Genomic DNA, 20,719 nt, shown 5'->3' with positions numbered 1-20,719 from the left:
GCATGTTAACATTAGAAGCCTCCTCCATAAGTTTGTTTTACTCACTGCCCTAGCACACTCTGCCAACCCGGATGTCCGTGTCTGAATCCTGGCTTAGGAAGACCAACAAAAACCCAGAAATTTCCATCCCTAACAACAACATTTTCCGACAAGATAGAACGACCAAAGGGGGTGGAGTTGCAATCTACTGCAGAGATAGCCTGCAGAGTTCTGTCATACTTTCCAGGTCTGTGCCCAAACAATTTGAGCTTCTACTTTTGAAAATCCACCTTTCCAGAAACAAGTCTCTCTCCGTTGCCGCTTGCTATAGACCAACTTCTGCCCCCATCTGTGCCCTGGACACCATATGTGAATTGATTGCCCCCCATCTATCTTCAGAGCTCGTGCTGTTAGGTGACCTAAACTGGGACATGCTTAACACCCCGGCCATCCTACAATCTAAGCTTGATGCCCTCAATCTCACACAAATTATCAATGAACCTACCAGGTACAACCCCAAATCCGTAAACACAGGCATCCTCATAGATATCATCCTAACTAACCTGCCCTCCAAATACACCTCTGCTAACCTGCCCTCCAAATACACCAGACCTGACTGCCCTCGACCAGCACAAAAACATCATGTGGCGTACTGCATTAGCATTGCATAGCCCCTGCGATATGCAACTTTTCAGGGAAGTTAGGAACCAATATACACAGGCAGTTAGGAAAGCAAAGGCTAGCTTTTTCAAACAGAAATTTGCATCCTGTAGCACAAACTCCAAAAAGTTCTGGGACACTATAAAGTCCATGGAGAATAAGAGCACCTCCTCCCAGCTGCTCACTGCACTGAAGCTAGGAAACACTCACCACTGATAAATCTGCGATAATTGAGAATTTCAATAAGCATTTTTCTACAGCTGGCCATGCTTTCCACCTGGCTACCCCTACCCCGGTCAACAGCCCTGCGCCCCCCACAGCAACTTGCCCAAGCCTCCCCCATTTCTCCTTCACCCAAATCCAGATAACTGATGTTCTGAAAGAGCTGCAAAATCTGGACCCCTACAAATCAGCCGGGCTAGACAATCTGGACCCTATCTCTAAAATTATCCGCCGAAATTGTTGCAACCCCTGTTCAACCTCTCTTTCGTCTATTGTCTGAGATCCCCAAGGACTGGAAAGCTGCCACGGTCATCCCCCTCTTCAAAGGGGGAGACACTCTAGACCCAAACTGCTACAGACCTATATCTATCCTACCCTGCCTTTCTAAGGTCTTCGAAAGCCAAGTTAATACACAGATCACAGACCATTTCGAATCCCACAGTACCTTCTCCGCAATGCAATCTGGTTTCCGAGCTGGTCATGGGTGCACCTCAGCCACGCTCAAGGTCCCAAACGATATCATAACCGCCATCGATAAGAGACAATATTGTGCAGCTGTATTCATCGATCTGGCCAAGGCTTTCGACTCTGTCAATCACCACATTCTTATCGGCAGACACAAAAGCCTTGGTTTCTCAAATGATTGCCTCGCCTGGTTCACCAACTACTTCTCAGACAGAGTTCAGTGTGTCAAATCGGAGGGCCTGTTCTCCGGACCTCTGGCAGTCTCTATGGGGGTGCCACAGGGTTCAATTCTCGGGCCGACTCTCTTCTCTGTATACATCAATGATGTCGCTCTTGTTGCTGGTGATTCTCTGATCCACCTCTACGCAGACGACACAATTCTGTATACTTCTGGCCCTTCTTTGGACACTGTGTTAACTAACCTGCAGACGAGATTCAATGCCATAGAACTCTCCTTCCATGGCCTCCAACTGCTCTTAAATGCAAGTAGAACTAAATGCATGCTCTCAACCGATCGCTGCCCACACCTGCCCGCCCGTCCATCATAACTACTCTGGACAGTTCTGACAACAACAAATACCTAGGTGTCTGGTTAGACTGTAAACTCTCCTTCCAGACTCACATTAAGCATCTCCAATCCAAAATTAAATCTAGAATCGGCTTCCTATTTCGCAAAAAAAGCATCCTTCACTCATACTGCCAAACATACCCTCGTAAAACTGACTATCCTACCGATCCTTGACTTCGTCGATGTCATTTACAAAATAGCCTCCAACACTCTACTCAGCAAATTGGATGCAGTCTATCACAGTGCCATCCGTTTTGTCACCAAAGCCCCATATACTACCCACCACTACGACCTGTATGCTCTCGTTGGCTGGCCCTCGCTTCATATTCGTCGCCAAACCCAGTGGCTCCAGGTCATCTATAAGTCTGTGCTAGGTAAAGCCCTGCCTTATCCCAGCAGGTATATTTCGCTGGTCACCCCCAAAGCCAATTCCTCCTTCGGCCGCCTTTCCTTCCAGTTCTCTGCTGCCAATGACTGGAACGAACTGCAAAAATCACTGAAGCTGGAGACTCATATCTCCCTCACTAGCTTTAAGCACCAGCTGTCAGAGCAGCTCACAGATCACTGCACCTGTACATAGCCCATCTGTAAATAGGCCACCCATCTACCTCATCCCCATACTGTTATTTATTTTATTTATTTTGCTCCTTTGCACCCCAATATCTCTACTTGCACATCAATCACTCCAGTGTTTAATTGTCTTGTATATTGTAATTATTTCGCCACTATGGCCTATTTATTGTCTTACCTCCCTTGTCCTACTTCCTTTGCACACACTGTATATAGACGTATAGCCAATAGTGTAGGATAGATATAGACTTTCTATTGTATAGAGATAGACTTTCTATTGTGTTATTGACTGTATGTTTGTTTATTCCATGTTTAACTCTGTGTTGTGTTGTTGTTTGTGTCGCACTGCTTTGCTTTATCTTGGCCAGGTCGCAGTTGTAAATGAGAACTTGTTCTCAACTAACCTACCTGGTTAAATAAAGGTGAAATAAAATAAATAAAAGTAGCAGACAATACCTGCAGTATGAGGTGCTACAACCACATGGCAGGATTTAGAGCGATGGGTATACAGATCAGATTTACTTGGGTCCCAGCCCGTCGTGGGGGTGGAGGGAAACGAGGCAGTTGATGTGCTGGCTAAACAGGCACTTAGTAGTGTGGGATGTTAAGGCTGTAGTTCCAATGAGCAAGGCAGAGGCAAAACGCCTGATATGGACGGTGATGGTGCGGAGATGGCAGGAGCAGTGCAATAGAGATACTAAGGACAGGCATTTATTTCAAGTACAGAGGAAAGTCGGGGAGGGGAGGACGGCAGGAAGGGACAGAAGAGAGGAGGCTATATTTACAAGATTAAGGGTAGGACACAGCTGGTTTAATAAGACCTTACATGTGATAGGAAAGCATCCAACAGGAAAGTGTGATTATTGCCAGGAAACAGAGACTATGGAGCTGATACTGTGTGTATTGCTACGGTGTAGGCAGTATCAGAGGGAAAGAGAGAGGCTGTGATCTAGCATGAGGGAGAAGGGGATACGGGAAATTAGTTTAAATAGTATATTGAGAAGAATGTCATTAGATATAGTCTCAAATATTGTGTTATCTTTTTTTAAGAGCATCGGGGCTGGCAAGTATGATTTCATTTCTCCCTGTCTCTGGCCCACACTCCAGTACAGTAGGTGGCGGTAATGCACCATAACGTTGGCTGCCAACCGCCGATAAACCCCACGAAGAAGTTCTTCGCACTAAAAAGTAATCTAAAAATGGCAAAGAAAATTCAGTTGTTGAGTTGTTGAAACAACCACTGCAGAGGAGATATTTGGCGTCGTTGAAAAAAAAACGATAGCAGAGAACCAGAAAGAGGTTGACCGTCTACGAGGAGATATTCGGCGTTGTTCTTCAACCGGAGATAAAACTACACAGCGCAGGTTTGAATACGTTTGTCAAACTTACTAAACCTTTTATACGACATTGGATCAATGTTAGTTAAAGGTAGTTAAACGCTAGGTAGCCTACTCCTGTGGTACTTGCATGATCATTGAGAAGTGGCTGTATCATGTGGGATCAATATCATGCCAAATGTATTCACAAATGTAAGTCACCGATCCACAAATCCACAAATGTAAATCACCAATCACCAAAATTCACATATGTAAATCACCAAATTCACAAATGTAAATCGCTATCCACAAATGCAATTCACTATCCACAAACAAACACCTTTTGATTTGTATTTGTAAATCGATATATTACATTAGAATTGTTTTCAAACTGCAGAAGCTAGACAAAGAGCAATTTTAATGGTTGAACTGTTTAAGTACAATGCGGTTCATTTGCGATGATGACACAAACATTATATTAAGCAGGACATTCATACATCCCTTAAAATCCAATTATCATCCAAAAGTAGTGTGAAATGCACTACCCTGTTCTTTGTGGTAGAATCTGTGGTTGAAATTCACTCCTCGACTGAGGGACCAGTGAATTTCAACCACAGATTTAACCACAAAGACCAGGGAGGTTTTCCAATGCCTCGCAAAGAAGAGCACCTATTGATAGATGGGTTAAAAACATTACATTGAATATCTCTTTGATCTGTCCTCCCTATGTGAAAAGTGAAACCATATCACTATTCACACAGGGGAGAAATCATATCACTATCCACACAGTGGGAGAAATCATATCACTATCCACACAGGGGAGAAATCATATCACTATCCACACAGGGGGAGAAATCATATCACTATCCACACAACTGCTGTGATTGTGGCCAAAGATTCAAAACCAGCAGCGATCTGAAAAGACCCATTATGATTCACACAGGGGAGAAATCATATCGTTGTGGTGACTATGGGAAAAGGATTCAGCACCAGCAGGCAGCTGAAGGTGCACATGAGGACTCACAGGAGAGAAACCATCCATGTGGCGAAGGATTCAGCACCAGCAGGCAGCTCAATGCACAGCAGGCAGCTACAGATATCCTGAATGTAGAAAATATTTTTCACCTGATCAGTGACATTGAATAACAGTCGAAGACCCATTGAGGAAACGCTGCCGTTTCGAAATGACAACTCCTACGTGAGAATGCATGACGGTGTGCTATCTGGGGGAAAGGTCTGGAGACAGAAGATTGAGAGACACATTCTTAACTTCCATCTGTGAGATGCACCTCTGCCTACTAATCTAGATATGACGGAATTACTGCTTGAACATGCCTGTCTAATAGGGGGCAGTAATTACTGCTTGAACATGCCTGTCTAATAGAGGGCAGTAATTACTGCTTAAACATGGCTGTCTAATAGAGGGCAGTAATTACTGCTTGAACATGGCTGTCGAACAGCAGTTTGCGGATTTCTGAGCGACAGAATTCCCTGTTCATTAGTTGAGCCTATAGGATGACACACAAACATTTCAACCTACAGTGCCCTGAAAAGTATTTCCCCCCCCTTTCTGATTTTCTCTATTTATGCATATTTTTTATACTGAATGTTATCAGATTGTCAACCAAAACCTCATGTTAGATAAAGGGAACTTGATTTATTTTTGCATTCAATTAACATAGTTATGCAACACCCAATTCCCCTGTGTGAGAAAGTAATTGCCCCCCTTACACTCAATAACTGTTTGTGTCACCTTTTAACTGCAATGACTGCAAACAAATGCTTCCTGGATCATTGTCTTGCTGCATAACCCAGCTGCGATTCAGCCCACAGACGGATGGGCCTGACATTCTCCTGTAGAATTCTCTGATACAGAGCAGAAGTACATGGTTCCTTCTATTAAGGCAAGTCGTCCAGGTCCTGAGGCAGCAAAGCATCCCCAAACCATCACACTACCACCACCACGCTGGACCGTTGGTGTGAGGTTCTTACTGTGGAATGTAGGGTTTGGTTTTCACCAGACATAATGGGACCCAAAGATAATTCTACAGGAGAATATCAGGCCATCCGTCTGTGAGCTGAAGCTGAAGAGCAGCAAGACAATGATCCAACACACACAGTCAAGTCTACAATTCATGCTTGAAAACCCACAAATGTTGCTGAGTTAAAGCAGTTCTGCATGGAAGAGTGGGCCAAAATTCTTCCACAGTGAAGTGAGAGACTGATCAACAACTACAGGAAGTGTTTGGTTGGAGTCATTGCAGCTAAAGGTGGAACAACCAGGTATTGAGTGTAAGGAGGCAATCAAATACTTTTTCACACAGGGGCATTAGGTGATGCATCAACAAGCTCATAAACTTTGTTTATGAAATATACTGAACAAAAATATAGAACGCAACATGCAAGAAGTTCAACGATTTTACTAAGTTACAGTTCATATAAGAAAATGAGTCAATTGAAATAAATTCATTAGGTCCTAATCTATGGATTTCACATGACTACAGATATGCATCTGTTGATCACAGATAGTGACTGGTTTTCTGATCCACACCCCTATCTGGTGACGACCATTTGCCTCATGCAGCGCGACACATCTCCTTCACATAGAGTGGATCAGGCTGTTGATTGTGTCCTGTGGAATGTTGTCCCACCTCCTCTTCGATGGCTGTGCGAAGTTGTTGGATATTGGCAGGAACTGGAACACGCTGTCGAACACATCAATCCAGAGCATCCCAAACATGCTCAATGGGTGACATGTTTAATGAGTAGGCAGGCCATGGAAGAACTGGGACATTTTCAGCATCCAGGAATTGTGTCCAGATCCTTGCGACATGGGGGTCGTGCATTATCATGCTGAATCATGAGGTGATGGCGGAGGATGAATGGCACGACAATGGGCCTCAGGATCTCATCACGGTATCTCTGTGAATTCAATATTGCCATCGATAAAATGCAATTGTGTTCATTGTCTGTAGCTTGTCAGAAGTTCACCTAAGGGTCATGATAGGGGCTTTACCAAATGATTGATGTATTAGAATAATTGATTATGCTTATGTTGTATTAATACAAGGTTATAAGACCCATGGCCCTCTTTATATTTATAGGGTCCTAGACTAAAGATTAACAATATATATATACATTATGAGGTTTTAATATTGTTCCACAGTTGTTTTCTAGTTCTCTCTCTCTCTCTCCCTCTCTCTCTGCCTCTCTCTCTGCCTCTCTCTCTGCATCTCTCTCTCTGCCTCTCTCTCTCTGCCTCTCTCTCTCTGCCTCTCTCTCTCTCCCTCTCTCTCTGCCTCTCTCTCTCCCTCTCTCTCTGCCTCTCTCTCTCTGCCTCTCTCTCTGCATCTCTCTCTGCCTCTCTCTCTCTCTGCCTCTCTCTCTCTGCCTCTCTCTCTCTGCCTCTCTCTCTCTGCCTCTCTCTCTCTCCCTCTCTCTCTGCCTCTCTCTCTGCATCTCTCTCTCTGCCTCTCTCTCTCTGCCTCTCTCTCTCTGCCTCTCTCTCTCTGCCTCTCTCTCTCTCTGCCTCTCTCTGCCTCTTATGAAAGAGACCCCTCTGAGAAATGTGTGACTGAGACAGAACTCTGCAGGGGAGTGTAGGAGATAAGACTACTCAGACATTCCACTATAAATCAACTTGGACATTTACTGCTAAGCTTTTAGATAACACACTAAAAGCCTTGTTTATATAGTTGTGTAGGCATGGTTTTGGTCTCAGGAGTAACAGTTAATCACTAGGCAGTGACTATTACTGAAGCCTGGACTTCGCGTTTGATAAAATAACATTGGACCTTTTCTTAAGGGCAGAACTTACTCGAAAACATGCGTGCTATGTTCCTGATTGTCAACTTCTGTCTGCAATTGCATTAATTAAGGTTTTTGAATGATTTAATGAAAGATATTGTCATAATGCTAATTTCACCAATGAGCCAATGATTGACAAGGAACAGGAACGAACCCTAACAAGCTTATGCCTGTCCATACCATAACCCCACCGCCACCATGGGACACTCTGTCCACAACGTTGACATCAGCAAACCGCTCACCCACACAATGCCATACACGTGGTCTGCGGTTGTGAGGCCGGTGGGACATACTGCCAAATTCTCTAAAACAACGTTGGAGGCGGCTTATGGTAGAGAAATGAACATTCAATTCTCTGGCAACAGCTCTGGTGGACATTCCTGCATTCAGCATGCCAATTGCACGCTCCCTTCATCTGGAGACATCTGGCATTGTGTTGCGTGACAAAACTGCACATTTTAGAGTGGCCTTTTATTGTCCCCAGCACAAGGTGCACCTGTGTAATGATCGTGCTGTTTAGTCAGCTTCTTGATATGCCACACCTGTCAGGTGGATGGATTATCTTGGCAAAAAAAAAATGTTCACTAACAGCGATGTACACACATTTGTGCAAAACGTTTGAGAGAAATAAGCTTTTTTGTGCTTATGGAACATTTCTGGGATCTTTTATTTCAGCTCATGAAACATGGGACCAACACTTTACATGTTGCGTTTATATTTTTGTTTAGTATAAATGAAAGAAGTTGGCAATTGTTGTGTCATTTGTTTAGTCAGGTTCCCTTTATCAAATATTAGGTTTTGGTTGAAGATTTGAAAACATTCAGTTTCAAAAATATGCAAAAGTAGTGAAAATTTGAAAGGGGGCAAATATTTTTTCACAGCACTGTACATTCTCGTTTTGTCTAGAATACCTGTTGTTGTCTTGAGTTAAATTTCTCCTCTACTCAACATGTTGAATTTAAATACATCTGTTTTCATGTTGCTACTGTAGTTTTCAGATCAGTTACTTTGTGTTTTCTCCACATGTTCTCTAAGAGCTTGATGCCAATATCCACTCTGAAGGAAAATACATTTTTATTCGGCTTTTTGACCGGCATTAAGCAATGCCTCCAGATTTTTTGTGTGATAAGTTGTTTGATTTTGCGGTGGTAACAATGACATTTTGCATGGAAATTTGCAATGATTTTGTATAATTTATCATAAAAATGCAATGACGAGGGGAGAAAGTTTGTTTGACGTTTTCCTTGACAGAACCATTTTATGCGGTAAAAGTATTTGGTGATTGTTTAAGAATTGTGAGCCCTCTTTTCGTAGTGTGGTGAACGGTAATATTGATCAGTTTTATGCAGTAATAATGAAGTGATTGGTCAAATTTGTAAGCCCTCATAATTTTTGATTTTGCCCCCCCCACCAAAAAATGCAACTGCTAAATCCTGGAGGGTCTAATTAAGACAATTGTTATGATATGATAAGTGGACCAATTCTTTTTAAATGAACCTTTTGATGCTCGTTTCTCATTCAGAAATTTGTTTGTTTTATCCACAAAGTATTCAAGAATGTTGATAATACACGTTCACTGTGACACGTCTTCACCTGAACTCTTACATCTGACAGTTTTTCACCATTATTAAACATGGGAGACATTTGAAATGTTTGACATTTATCTGATCACCAATCCATTCAATGATTTATACATATCTTACAGGGATAGTTCACCAAATTACAAATTGGCACGACGCTTTCTTTACCATGTAAGTAATCTCAGGTTAAACCAGAACGAAAGTCTTCCGTAATCGGTCAGATGCTCTATTAAATTCTGGGTCCATACTGTGTTTAGAGAAGAGAGAGCTAGGAGGATGATTTGGAAAAAATGCTAATATCGGTCTCATGACTTGAATGGGATTTGTGCCACAAATGCTAAAACGTTAGCATTTGGAAACCAGTGCCAGGAAAACTAAACCAAAGCATGATTGCTGTCATACCTTGTCCAGAGACAACTTCCAGGTTAACCAATGTCATTTTGTAATTTGGGTTAACTATCCTTTTAAGGGCCCATGAAGTTGCATTTTACTGTAGGTACTTACTGTAGGTTCTTACTGTAGGTACTTACTGTAGGTTCTTACTGTAGGTTCTTACTGTAGGTTCTTACTGTAGGTTCTTACTGGAGGTTCTTACAGAGGGTGATGGTTACTAGCCTGGCTCCACAGCTACACCACAGGAAGAAGACAGAGGGTGATGGTTACTAGCCTGGCTCCACAGCTACACCACAGGAAGAAGACAGAGGGTGATGGTTACTAGCCTGGCTCCACAGCTACACCACAGGAAGAAGACAGAGGGTGATGGTTACTAGCCTGGCTCCACAGCTACACCACAGGAAGAAGACAGAGGGTGATGGTTACTAGCCTGGCTCCACAGCTACACCACAGGAAGAAGAAGACAGAGGGTGATGGTTACTAGCCTGGCTCCACAGCTACACCACAGGAAGAAGAAGGCAGAGGGTGATGGTTACTAGCCTGGCTCCACAGCTACACCACAGGAAGAAGACAGAGGGTGATGGTTACTAGCCTGGCTCCACAGCTACACCACAGGAAGAAGACAGAGGGTGATGGTTACTAGCCTGGCTCCACAGCTACACCACAGGAAGAAGACAGAGGGTGATGGTTACTAGCCTGGCTCCACAGCTACACCACAGGAAGAAGACAGAGGGTGATGGTTACTAGCCTGGCTCCACAGCTACACCACAGGAAGAAGACAGAGGGTGATGGTTACTAGCCTGGCTCCACAGCTACACCACAGGAAGAAGACAGAGGGTGATGGTTACTAGCCTGGCTCCACAGCTACACCACAGGAAGAAGACAGAGGGTGATGGTTACTAGCCTGGCTCCACAGCTACACCACAGGAAGAAGACAGAGGGTGGTGGTTACTAGCCTGGCTCCACAGCTACACCACCAGAAGAAGACAGAGGGTGATGGTTACTAGCCTGGCTCCACAGCTACACCACAGGAAGAAGACAGAGGGTGATGGTTACTAGCCTGGCTCCACAGCTACACCACAGGAAGAAGAAGACAGAGGGTGATGGTTACTAGCCTGGCTCCACAGCTACACCACCAGAAGAAGACAGAGGGTGATGGTTACTAGCCTGGCTCCACAGCTACACCACAGGTGTTCCACAAGGGGGGCGTGATCTTACCATATCTGTTTCTCCTTCACATGTCCACCTGAAAAGTTGTCTTCAGTGACACTCTGGACACTGGGTATGCAGACGATGTAGGGCTGTCCCGAGCCATACCATTAACCAGCATCCAAGAGGACGTTCCCATGCGTTTGGAGGCAAAGCAGTTGGAAGAGTGGGCCACATCCAACATCATGCTTCTGAATGGGGAAAATGTCCGTGGAAATTGGGATATGTTTTTCTAGAAACCATCCACAACCTGCACCACTAATCCTAGGAGGACAGGAAGTTCCAGTGGTAACAACAACTAAGTATCTTGGTTTTCATCTAGACTCTGTCCTCAATGGTGACACGCATGTGGAACAGTCAGTGAGGAAGGCCTCAAAACACCTGCACCAGAAATGGCCTACTCACTGAAGATCTGGTCCCAGTCTATACTACCCTGGTCAGGCCTTGTCTGGAATACGGTGGAGTGCTGTTAGTTGGATAATAGTAAAAAGCAGCAGGTCCAACTAGACAGGGTGCAGAGGAGGGTCTTGAGGAACATCTCCAGAGGTGGAGCCATCCAACCACAGCTCCCCGCACTGCAGAGGAGGAGACAGCAGGCCGCAGTGGACCTGGTGAAGGACATGCACACTCTTGACCAGTCACTGAATGACCTGCTCCCTCCACCACCAGGCTCCCTCCACCACCAGACTACCTCCACCACCAGGCTACCTCCACCACCAGGCTACCTCCACCACCAGGCTACCTCCACCACCAGGCTACCTCCACCACCAGGCTACCTCCACCAGCAGGCTCCCTCCACCACCAGGCTCCCTCCACCACCAGGCTCCCTCCACCACCAGACTACCTCCACCACCAGGCTACCTCCACCAGCAGGCTACCTCCACCAGCAGGCTCCCTCCACCACCAGGCTCCCTCCACCACCAGGCTACCTCCACCACCAGGCTCCTGAGAAACAGCCACCAACTGTCCTGTATAACACCACTCTACCTGCTATCAGCCTGTATAACACCATTCATAACCATTCAATCATCCTGAAGAGAAGTGAAAGCTTTATACATCTAATTTACTGTCCTATATTATTCAAGGACGTCATTAGAATAATGAAGATAAGGACAATGAAATGTATTTAATTTAACTGTTTAAAGCGAGGAAGGAATGAAGCAACAATAGAGAGAGAAAGAGCCTTCTACAGGTATATACAGTATATACAGTATGTATTGGATAAAGCTCTAATCAAATCCAGACATATTAATATGCTTTATAATGCTTTATAATGCTTTTGAATGACCCTTCCTGTTTTGTCGGGAAATACCGGGTTACCCGGGAGAAAAGTGATTTATTCTCGGGTTGAAAATATTCAACTCTAATGCAAAGTACACAGGCTTATCCAGACGCAGAGTTCACGCACAGGAAGACGATAGATCGTTTAGCTAGTTTCTCCCGTGCCATCAAATGAAGTTTCTCCCATGCCATCACATCAAATGAAGTTTCTCCGTGCCATCAAATGAAGTTTCTCCGTGCCATCAAATGAAGTAAATGAAATTAATCCCAAAGGTGCTGATGGGGTTGAGGTCAGGGCTCTGTGCAGGCCAGTCAAGTTCTTCCACACCGATCTCGACAAACCATTTCTGTATGGACCTCACTTTGTGTACGGCGCATTGTCATGCTGAAACAGCAAAGGACCTTCCCCAAAGGGCTCGTCCTAATATTTATATATTTCTTTATTCTATTCTTTTACTTTTAGATTTGTGTTTATTGTGTGTGTCTTGTTAGATATTACTGCACTGTTGGAGCTAGAAACACAAGCATTTCACTACACCCAAAATAACATCTGCTAAATATGTGTATGTGACCAATAAAATTTGATTTGAAACTGTTGCCACAAAGTTGGAAGCACAGAATTGTCTAAAATGTCATTGTATGCTGAAGCTTTAAGAGGGGGGAGAAGGGACAGTTACCCCAGTAATTGGAGGAAAATACACCTTTTCCAAAAACAATATTTCATTAAATAACTAACAAAAGTTTTAAATGGTAGCCACTTGTTTCCCTTAATAGTTTATCATCTACATACCTTGTTTATTTACCAAACTTTGCTTGTTTGTGACAGCAGTTGGACATTGTTCTTGGGGGGGGGTGTTAGTTGTCCCTGACATAGACTAATACTGTATTAGGATCTTATCAAAAATGCATTTAAAATGACGATCTGACATCGATATATCAATGTCTAACATGTGCACAGTACAATAACTTATGTATTTACGTTTTTCTGTAGAAACCTAGCATGCATGATGTCTTTATGAAGTTGTCCTAGATGAGACCAAACTCGCTGCGACTGAGAGGTGGTTTACCATCTAAATCTTCACAAACAATCATGGTTCCCAATTCCATCCCTTAGAAACCCAACCAAATAATCTAAATCCAATCCGCATTCTAGGAATCCTGTCCAGGTTGGTCCGTTGACCAGCCGTGACTATGGTCGTCACTAGTTACCACAGCCACAAAGTCATACGCCCGACCCATTTCTTCAATTTCAAAATGTGATTTAAAACCTTAACCTTAACACCATACTGCTAACCTTATGCCTAACTTTAACCTTAAATTAAGACCAAAAAATAAATAAAAAAAAAAACGTTTTCATGAATTTGTAGGATATTGGCCATTTGACTTTGTGTCTGTGGTAAGTAGTGGAACCCCTCGCTATGCCTCCTCCCCCTACATCCACACCGGAGAGGAACCTACATTTTGTTTTCTTCTATACAAAGTCTGGAACAAGACCTCACACTACCTTTAGGACCTTCTTTTCAACTAAATACAAGTTTGGGGCTCGGGAAGATCACTACTTCGTTTAGTTCCAGATCTTTATTCTACTCATGTGAGATACTTTACCTGTTTTTTATTTTACCTTTGTTTCTATTCTTCACTTATTTTCTGCATTCCTTTCATCCCCGGTAACGGCGGATGCCCCCCCCCTTTCTCCTCACGTGAGTGTGGGACGGTTCCCCCGGTCGGATTATCAAGGAACTGTTGAGAATTACAGCGGTCTGTAAACAGCAACAGAGACTGACGGCAACAGAGACTGACGCCGACAGAGTTGCGTTTTAAGACTCGTTACTCCTCGGCATTGAACGGTCGCCATGAACTTTTTTGCCGTTATCATCTTTCTCATCGTTCCTTACGGTTTACTTTCTCGAGATCATGAGATTAATTCAATATGTCATGCTGCTCTTTGTGTTTTGGTGAGGCGATCCACTTTTTTATTGTCATGTTTATTTGTAATCTCTTGTGACACATCACATGTCATGATGAGTGCTTGTGACAAAAACCAGATGTCACATTGGTTTCGCTCGTTAGAACTGGTTTCTGTAAGGGGCTTTCAGGACATTTCTCTTCATATAGAGCAGTGATTTCAGAATGACACTTGACTAATGCATGTTTCTCTTTGTTTTGCTGTAGTTTATTCTCTTTGATAAACTATAGGCTCTACTATTCTCATTTTCTCATACCCAAATTGTCCCTTGTGTGGTAAGTATATATATATGAAATATAAATGGATATATGATATATCAAATATATCAAACAAATATATCAAAATATATATTTTAACGTTTATCTAAATAGTAGGAAACACATTTTACAGCTGAAAGCTGAAATTGTAGCATACAGAAGCTCACATACAAATAAATAAGTAATTAAACAACAGGTTAAAATGCAAAATAGAAGGTAGGCCTACTGCTGTTATAATACCTGTCAGTCTGGGTAGGACAGTAGAGCGTTGGGCTGTATAATACCTGTCAGTCTGGGTAGGACAGTAGAGCGTTGGGCTGTATAATACCTGTCAGTCTGGGTAGGACAGTAGAGCGTTGGGCTGTATAATACCTGTCAGTCTGGGTAGGACAGTAGAGCGTTGGGCTGTATAATACCTGTCAGTCTGGGTAGGACAGTAGAGCGTTGGGCTGTATAATACCTGTCAGTCTGGGTAGGACTGTAGAGCGGTGGGCTGTATAATACCTGTCAGTCTGGGTAGGACAGTAGAGCGTTGGGCTGTATAATACCTGTCAGTCTGGGTAGGACAGTAGAGCGTTGGGCTGTATAATACCTGTCAGTCTGGGTAGGACAGTAGAGCGTTGGGCTGTATAATACCTGTCAGTCTGGGTAGGACAGTAGAGCGGTGGGCTGTATAATACCTGTCAGTCTGGGTAGGACAGTAGAGCGTTGGGCTCTATAATACCTGTCAGTCTGGGTAGGACAGTAGAGCGGTGGGCTGTATAATACCTGTCAGTCTGGGTAGGACAGTAGAGCGTTGGGCTGTATAATACCTGTCAGTCTGGGTAGGACAGTAGAGCGTTGGGCTGTATAATACCTGTCAGTCTGGGTAGGACAGTAGAGCGTTGGGCTGTATAATACCTGTCAGTCTGGGTAGGACAGTAGAGCGTTGGGCTGTATAATACCTGTCAGTCTGGGTAGGACAGTAGAGCGTTGGGCTGTATAATACCTGTCAGTCTGGGTAGGACAGTAGAGCGGTGGGCTGTATAATACCTGTCAGTCTGGGTAGGACAGTAGAGCGTTGGGCTCTATAATACCTGTCATAGGCATTCTGTGTGTGTGTTTGTGTGACATAGGCATTCTGTGTGTGTGTGTGACATAGGCATTCTGTGTGTGTGTGTGACATAGGCATTCTGTGTGTGTGTGTGACATAGGCATTCTGTGTGTGTGTGTGACATAGGCATTCTGTGTGTGTGACATAGGCATTCTGTGTGTGTGACATAGGCATTCTGTGTGTGTGACATAGGCATTCTGTGTGTGTGACATAGGCATTCTGTGTGTGACATAGGCATTCTGTGTGTGACATAGGCATTCTGTGTGTGTGACATAGGCATTCTGTGTGTGTGACATAGGCATTCTGTGTGTGACAGGCATTCTGTGTGTGACAGGCATTCTGTGTGTGTGACAGGCATTCTGTGTGTGTGACAGGCATTCTGTGTGTGTGACATAGGCATTCTGTGTGTGACATAGGCATTCTGTGTGTGTGACATAGGCATTCTGTGTGTGTGACAGGCATTCTGTGTGTGTGACATAGGCATTCTGTGTGTGACATAGGCATTCTGTGTGTGTGACATAGGCATTCTGTGTGTGTGACATAGGCATTCTGTGTGTGACATAGGCATTCTGTGTGTGTGACATAGGCATTCTGTGTGTGTGACATAGGCATTATGTGTGTGACATAGGCATTCTGTGTGTGTGACATAGGCATTCTGTGTGTGTGACATAGGCATTCTGTGTGTGTGACATAGGCATTCTGTGTGTGACATAGGCATTCTGTGTGTGTGACAGGCATTCTGTGTGTGTGACATAGGCATTCGTGTGTGTGACATAGGCATTCTGTGTGTGTGACATAGGCATTCTGTGTGTGTGTGACATAGGCATTCTGTGTGTGTGTGACATAGGCATTCTGTGTGTGTGTGACATAGGCATTCTGTGTGTGACATAGGCATTCTGTGTGTGTGACATAGGCATTCTGTGTGTGTGACATAGGCATTCTGTGTGTGACATAGGCATTCTGTGTGTGTGACATAGGCATTCTGTGTGTGTGTGACATAGGCATTCTGTGTGTGACATAGGCATTCTGTGTGTGTGACAGGCATTCTGTGTGTGTGACATAGGCATTCTGTGTGTGACATAGGCATTCTGTGTGTGTGTGACATAGGCATTCTGTGTGTGTGACATAGGCATTCTGTGTGTGACATAGGCATTCTGTGTGTGTGACAGGCATTCTGTGTGTGTGACATAGGCATTCTGTGTGTGACATAGGCATTCTGTGTGTGTGTGACATAGGCATTCTGTGTGTGTGACATAGGCATTATGTGTGTGACATAGGCATTCTGTGTGTGTGACATAGGCATTCTGTGTGTGTGTGACATAGGCATTCTGTGTGTGACATAGGCATTCTGTGTGTGTGACATAGGCATTCTGTGTGTGTGACATAGGCATTCTGTGTGTGACATAGGCATTCTGTGTGTGTGACATAGGCATTCTGTGTGTGTGTGACATAGGCATTCTGTGTGTGACATAGGCATTCTGTGTGTGTGACAGGCATTCTGTGTGTGTGACATAGGCATTCTGTGTGTGTCATAGGCATTCTGTGTGTGTGTGACATAGGCATTCTGTGTGTGTGACATAGGCATTCTGTGTGTGTGACATAGGCATTCTGTGTGTGTGTGACATAGGCATTCTGTGTGTGTGACATAGGCATTCTGTGTGTGACATAGGCATTCTGTGTGTGTGTTGTACTGTTCTGTTGTAGGTACCATTGATTTAACCTTTTATCATCCTAAGTGGAAGAGGACACGCTCTCCCCACGATGACCAATGAGACCCCAGCTGACCCCTACATCTTCACCACTGACCTCCTGCCCCTTGACCCTCGCTTCCTTCCTCCGCTGGCCAATGGGCTGCTGGGTTGGAGGGTGTACGGTGACATCATGCACATGGGCGGAGTCTATAACGGCGAGGGCGGGGACTGTCACCGTGCCAATCTCCCCTGTCCTCTGGCTGTGAGGATGGATCTAGATGAGGTGGAGAAGGCAGGGCGTCTGCAACACTCCTACAGTCTAGATACACACACAGGTACGTAGGTACAGGCTAGATACACACACACACACACACACACACACACACACACACACACACACACACACACACACACACACACACACACACACACACACACACACACACACACACACGTAGGTACAGGCTAGATACACACACGTAGGTACAGGCTAGATACACACACACAGGTACGTAGGTACAGGCTAGATACACACACACACACACACACACACACACACACACACACACACACACACACACACACACACACACACACACACACACACACACACACACACACACAACCAAGGTACGTAGGTACAGGCTAGATACACACACACAGGTACGTAGGTACAGTCTAGATACACACACACACACACACACACACACACACACACACACACACACACACACACACACACACACACACACACACACACACACACACATTGGTACAGCCTAGATACACACACACACAGGTATGTAGGTACAGCCTAGATATAGATACACACACACACACACACACACACACACACACACACACACACACACACACACACACACACACACACACACACACACACACACACACACACACACACACACACACACGGCCTACCAGCGAACAGTGGGTTAACTGCCTTGTTCAGGGGCAGAAAGACAGATTTTTACATTGTCAGCTCGGGGATTCAATCTTACAACCTTTCGGTTACTAGTCCAACGCTCTAACCACTAGGCTACCTTCCTCCTCTCTAACCACCAGGCTACCTGCCTCCTCTAACCACTAGGCTACCTTCCTCCTCTCTAACCACCAGGCTACCCGCCTCCTCTAACCACTAGGCTACCTTCCTCCTCTCTAACCACTAGGCTACCCTGCCTCCTCTAACCACTAGGCTACCTGCCTCCTCTAACCACTAGGCTACCCGCCTCCTCTAACCACTAGGCTACCTGCCTCCTCTAACCACCTGGCTACCTGCCTCCTCTAACCACTAGGCTACCTGCCTCCTCTAACCACTAGGCTACCTTCCTCCTCTCTAACCACTAGGCTACCTGCCTCCTCTAACCACTAGGCTACCTTCCTCCTCTCTAACCACTAGGCTACCTGCCTCCTCTAACCACTAGGCTACCTTCCTCCTCTCTAACCACTAGGCTACCTGCCTCCTCTAACCACTAGGCTACCTGCCTCCTCTAACCACTAGGCTACCTGCCTCCTCTAACCACTAGGCTACCTGCCTCCTCTAACCACTAGGCTACCTGCCTCTCTAACCACTAGGCTACCTGCCTCCTCTAACCACTAGGCTACCTGCCTCTCTAACCACTAGGCTACCAGGGAACAGTGGGTTAACTGCCTTGTTCAGGGCTACCTGCCTCCTCTAACCACTAGGCTACCTGCCTCCTCTAACCACTAGGCTACCTGCCTCCTCTAACCACTAGGCTACCTTCCTCCTCTAACCACTAGGCTACCAGGGAACAGTGGGTTAACTGCCTTGTTCAGGGCTACCTGCCTCCTCTAACCACTAGGCTACCTGCCTCCTCTAACCACTAGGCTACCTGCCTCCTCTAACCACTAGGCTACCAGGGAACAGTGGGTTAACTGCCTTGTTCAGGGCTACCTGCCTCCTCTAACCACTAGGCTACCTGCCTCCTCTAACCACTAGGCTACCTGCCTCCTCTAACCACTAGGCTACCAGGGAACAGTGGGTTAACTGCCTTGTTCAGGGCTACCTGCCTCCTCTAACCACTAGGCTACCTGCCTCCTCTAACCACTAGGCTACCAGGGAACAGTGGGTTAACTGCCTTGTTCAGGGCTACCTGCCTCCTCTAACCACTAGGCTACCTGCCTCCTCTAACCACTAGGCTACCAGGGAACAGTGGGTTAACTGCCTTGTTCAGGGCTACCTGCCTCCTCTAACCACTAGGCTACCAGGGAACAGTGGGTTAACTGCCTTGTTCAGGGCTACCTGTCTCCTCTAACCACTAGGCTACCAGGGAACAGTGGGTTAACTGCCTTGTTCAGGGCTACCTGCCTCCTCTAACCACTAGGCTACCTGCCTCCTCTAACCACTAGGCTACCCGCCTCCTCTAACCACTAGGCTACCTGCCTCCTCTAACCACCTGGCTACCTGCCTCCTCTAACCACTAGGCTACCTGCCTCCTCTAACCACTAGGCTACCTTCCTCCTCTCTAACCACTAGGCTACCTGCCTCCTCTAACCACTAGGCTACCTTCCTCCTCTCTAACCACTAGGCTACCTGCCTCCTCTAACCACTAGGCTACCTTCCTCCTCTCTAACCACTAGGCTACCTGCCTCCTCTAACCACTAGGCTACCTGCCTCCTCTAACCACTAGGCTACCTGCCTCCTCTAACCACTAGGCTACCTGCCTCCTCTAACCACTAGGCTACCTGCCTCTCTAACCACTAGGCTACCTGCCTCCTCTAACCACTAGGCTACCTGCCTCTCTAACCACTAGGCTACCAGGGAACAGTGGGTTAACTGCCTTGTTCAGGGCTACCTGCCTCCTCTAACCACTAGGCTACCTGCCTCCTCTAACCACTAGGCTACCTGCCTCCTCTAACCACTAGGCTACCTTCCTCCTCTAACCACTAGGCTACCAGGGAACAGTGGGTTAACTGCCTTGTTCAGGGCTACCTGCCTCCTCTAACCACTAGGCTACCTGCCTCCTCTAACCACTAGGCTACCTGCCTCCTCTAACCACTAGGCTACCAGGGAACAGTGGGTTAACTGCCTTGTTCAGGGCTACCTGCCTCCTCTAACCACTAGGCTACCTGCCTCCTCTAACCACTAGGCTACCTGCCTCCTCTAACCACTAGGCTACCAGGGAACAGTGGGTTAACTGCCTTGTTCAGGGCTACCTGCCTCCTCTAACCACTAGGCTACCTGCCTCCTCTAACCACTAGGCTACCAGGGAACAGTGGGTTAACTGCCTTGTTCAGGGCTACCTGCCTCCTCTAACCACTAGGCTACCTGCCTCCTCTAACCACTAGGCTACCAGGGAACAGTGGGTTAACTGCCTTGTTCAGGGCTACCTGCCTCCTCTAACCACTAGGCTACCAGGGAACAGTGGGTTAACTGCCTTGTTCAGGGCTACCTGTCTCCTCTAACCACTAGGCTACCTGCCTCCTCTAACCACTAGGCTACCTGCCTCCTCTAACCACTAGGCTTCCTGCCTCCTCTAACCACTAGGCTACCTGCCTCCTCTAACTACTAGGCTACCAGGGAACAGTGGGTTAACTGCCTTGTTCAGGGCTACCTGCCTCCTCTAACCACTAGGCTACCAGGGAACAGTGGGTTAACTGCCTTGTTCAGGGCTACCTGCCTC

The 20,719-nt window shown here is 45.7% G+C and overlaps 1 protein-coding gene across 6 annotated transcripts in view; it reads left to right on the top strand.

Moving 5' to 3' along the window:
• Positions 1-13,479: 13,479 nt before the first annotated feature.
• Positions 13,480-20,719, top strand: part of pgghg (protein-glucosylgalactosylhydroxylysine glucosidase) — a 31,264-nt gene continuing 24,024 nt past the window's right edge. The window contains exons 1-3 of one of the 6 annotated variants that reach the window (XM_014126081.2): positions 13,483-14,005; positions 14,223-14,291; positions 17,103-17,392. In XM_014126081.2, coding sequence (XP_013981556.1) covers positions 13,965-14,005; positions 14,223-14,291; positions 17,103-17,392 — 400 coding nt within the window. In that variant the 5' untranslated portion in view covers positions 13,483-13,964. Of the gene's footprint in view, positions 14,006-14,222; positions 14,292-17,070; positions 17,393-20,719 lie in introns of all 6 variants that reach the window. The other 5 variants (XM_014126084.2, XM_014126087.2, XM_014126082.2 and 2 more) reach the window with 5 other exon arrangements.

The sequence above is a fragment of the Salmo salar genome, chromosome ssa10 (assembly GCF_905237065.1).
Source record: "Salmo salar chromosome ssa10, Ssal_v3.1, whole genome shotgun sequence".
Taxonomy (NCBI): domain Eukaryota; kingdom Metazoa; phylum Chordata; class Actinopteri; order Salmoniformes; family Salmonidae; genus Salmo; species Salmo salar.
Note: the sequence above shows the minus strand (reverse complement) of the source record. Positions and strands in the feature narration are given on the sequence as shown.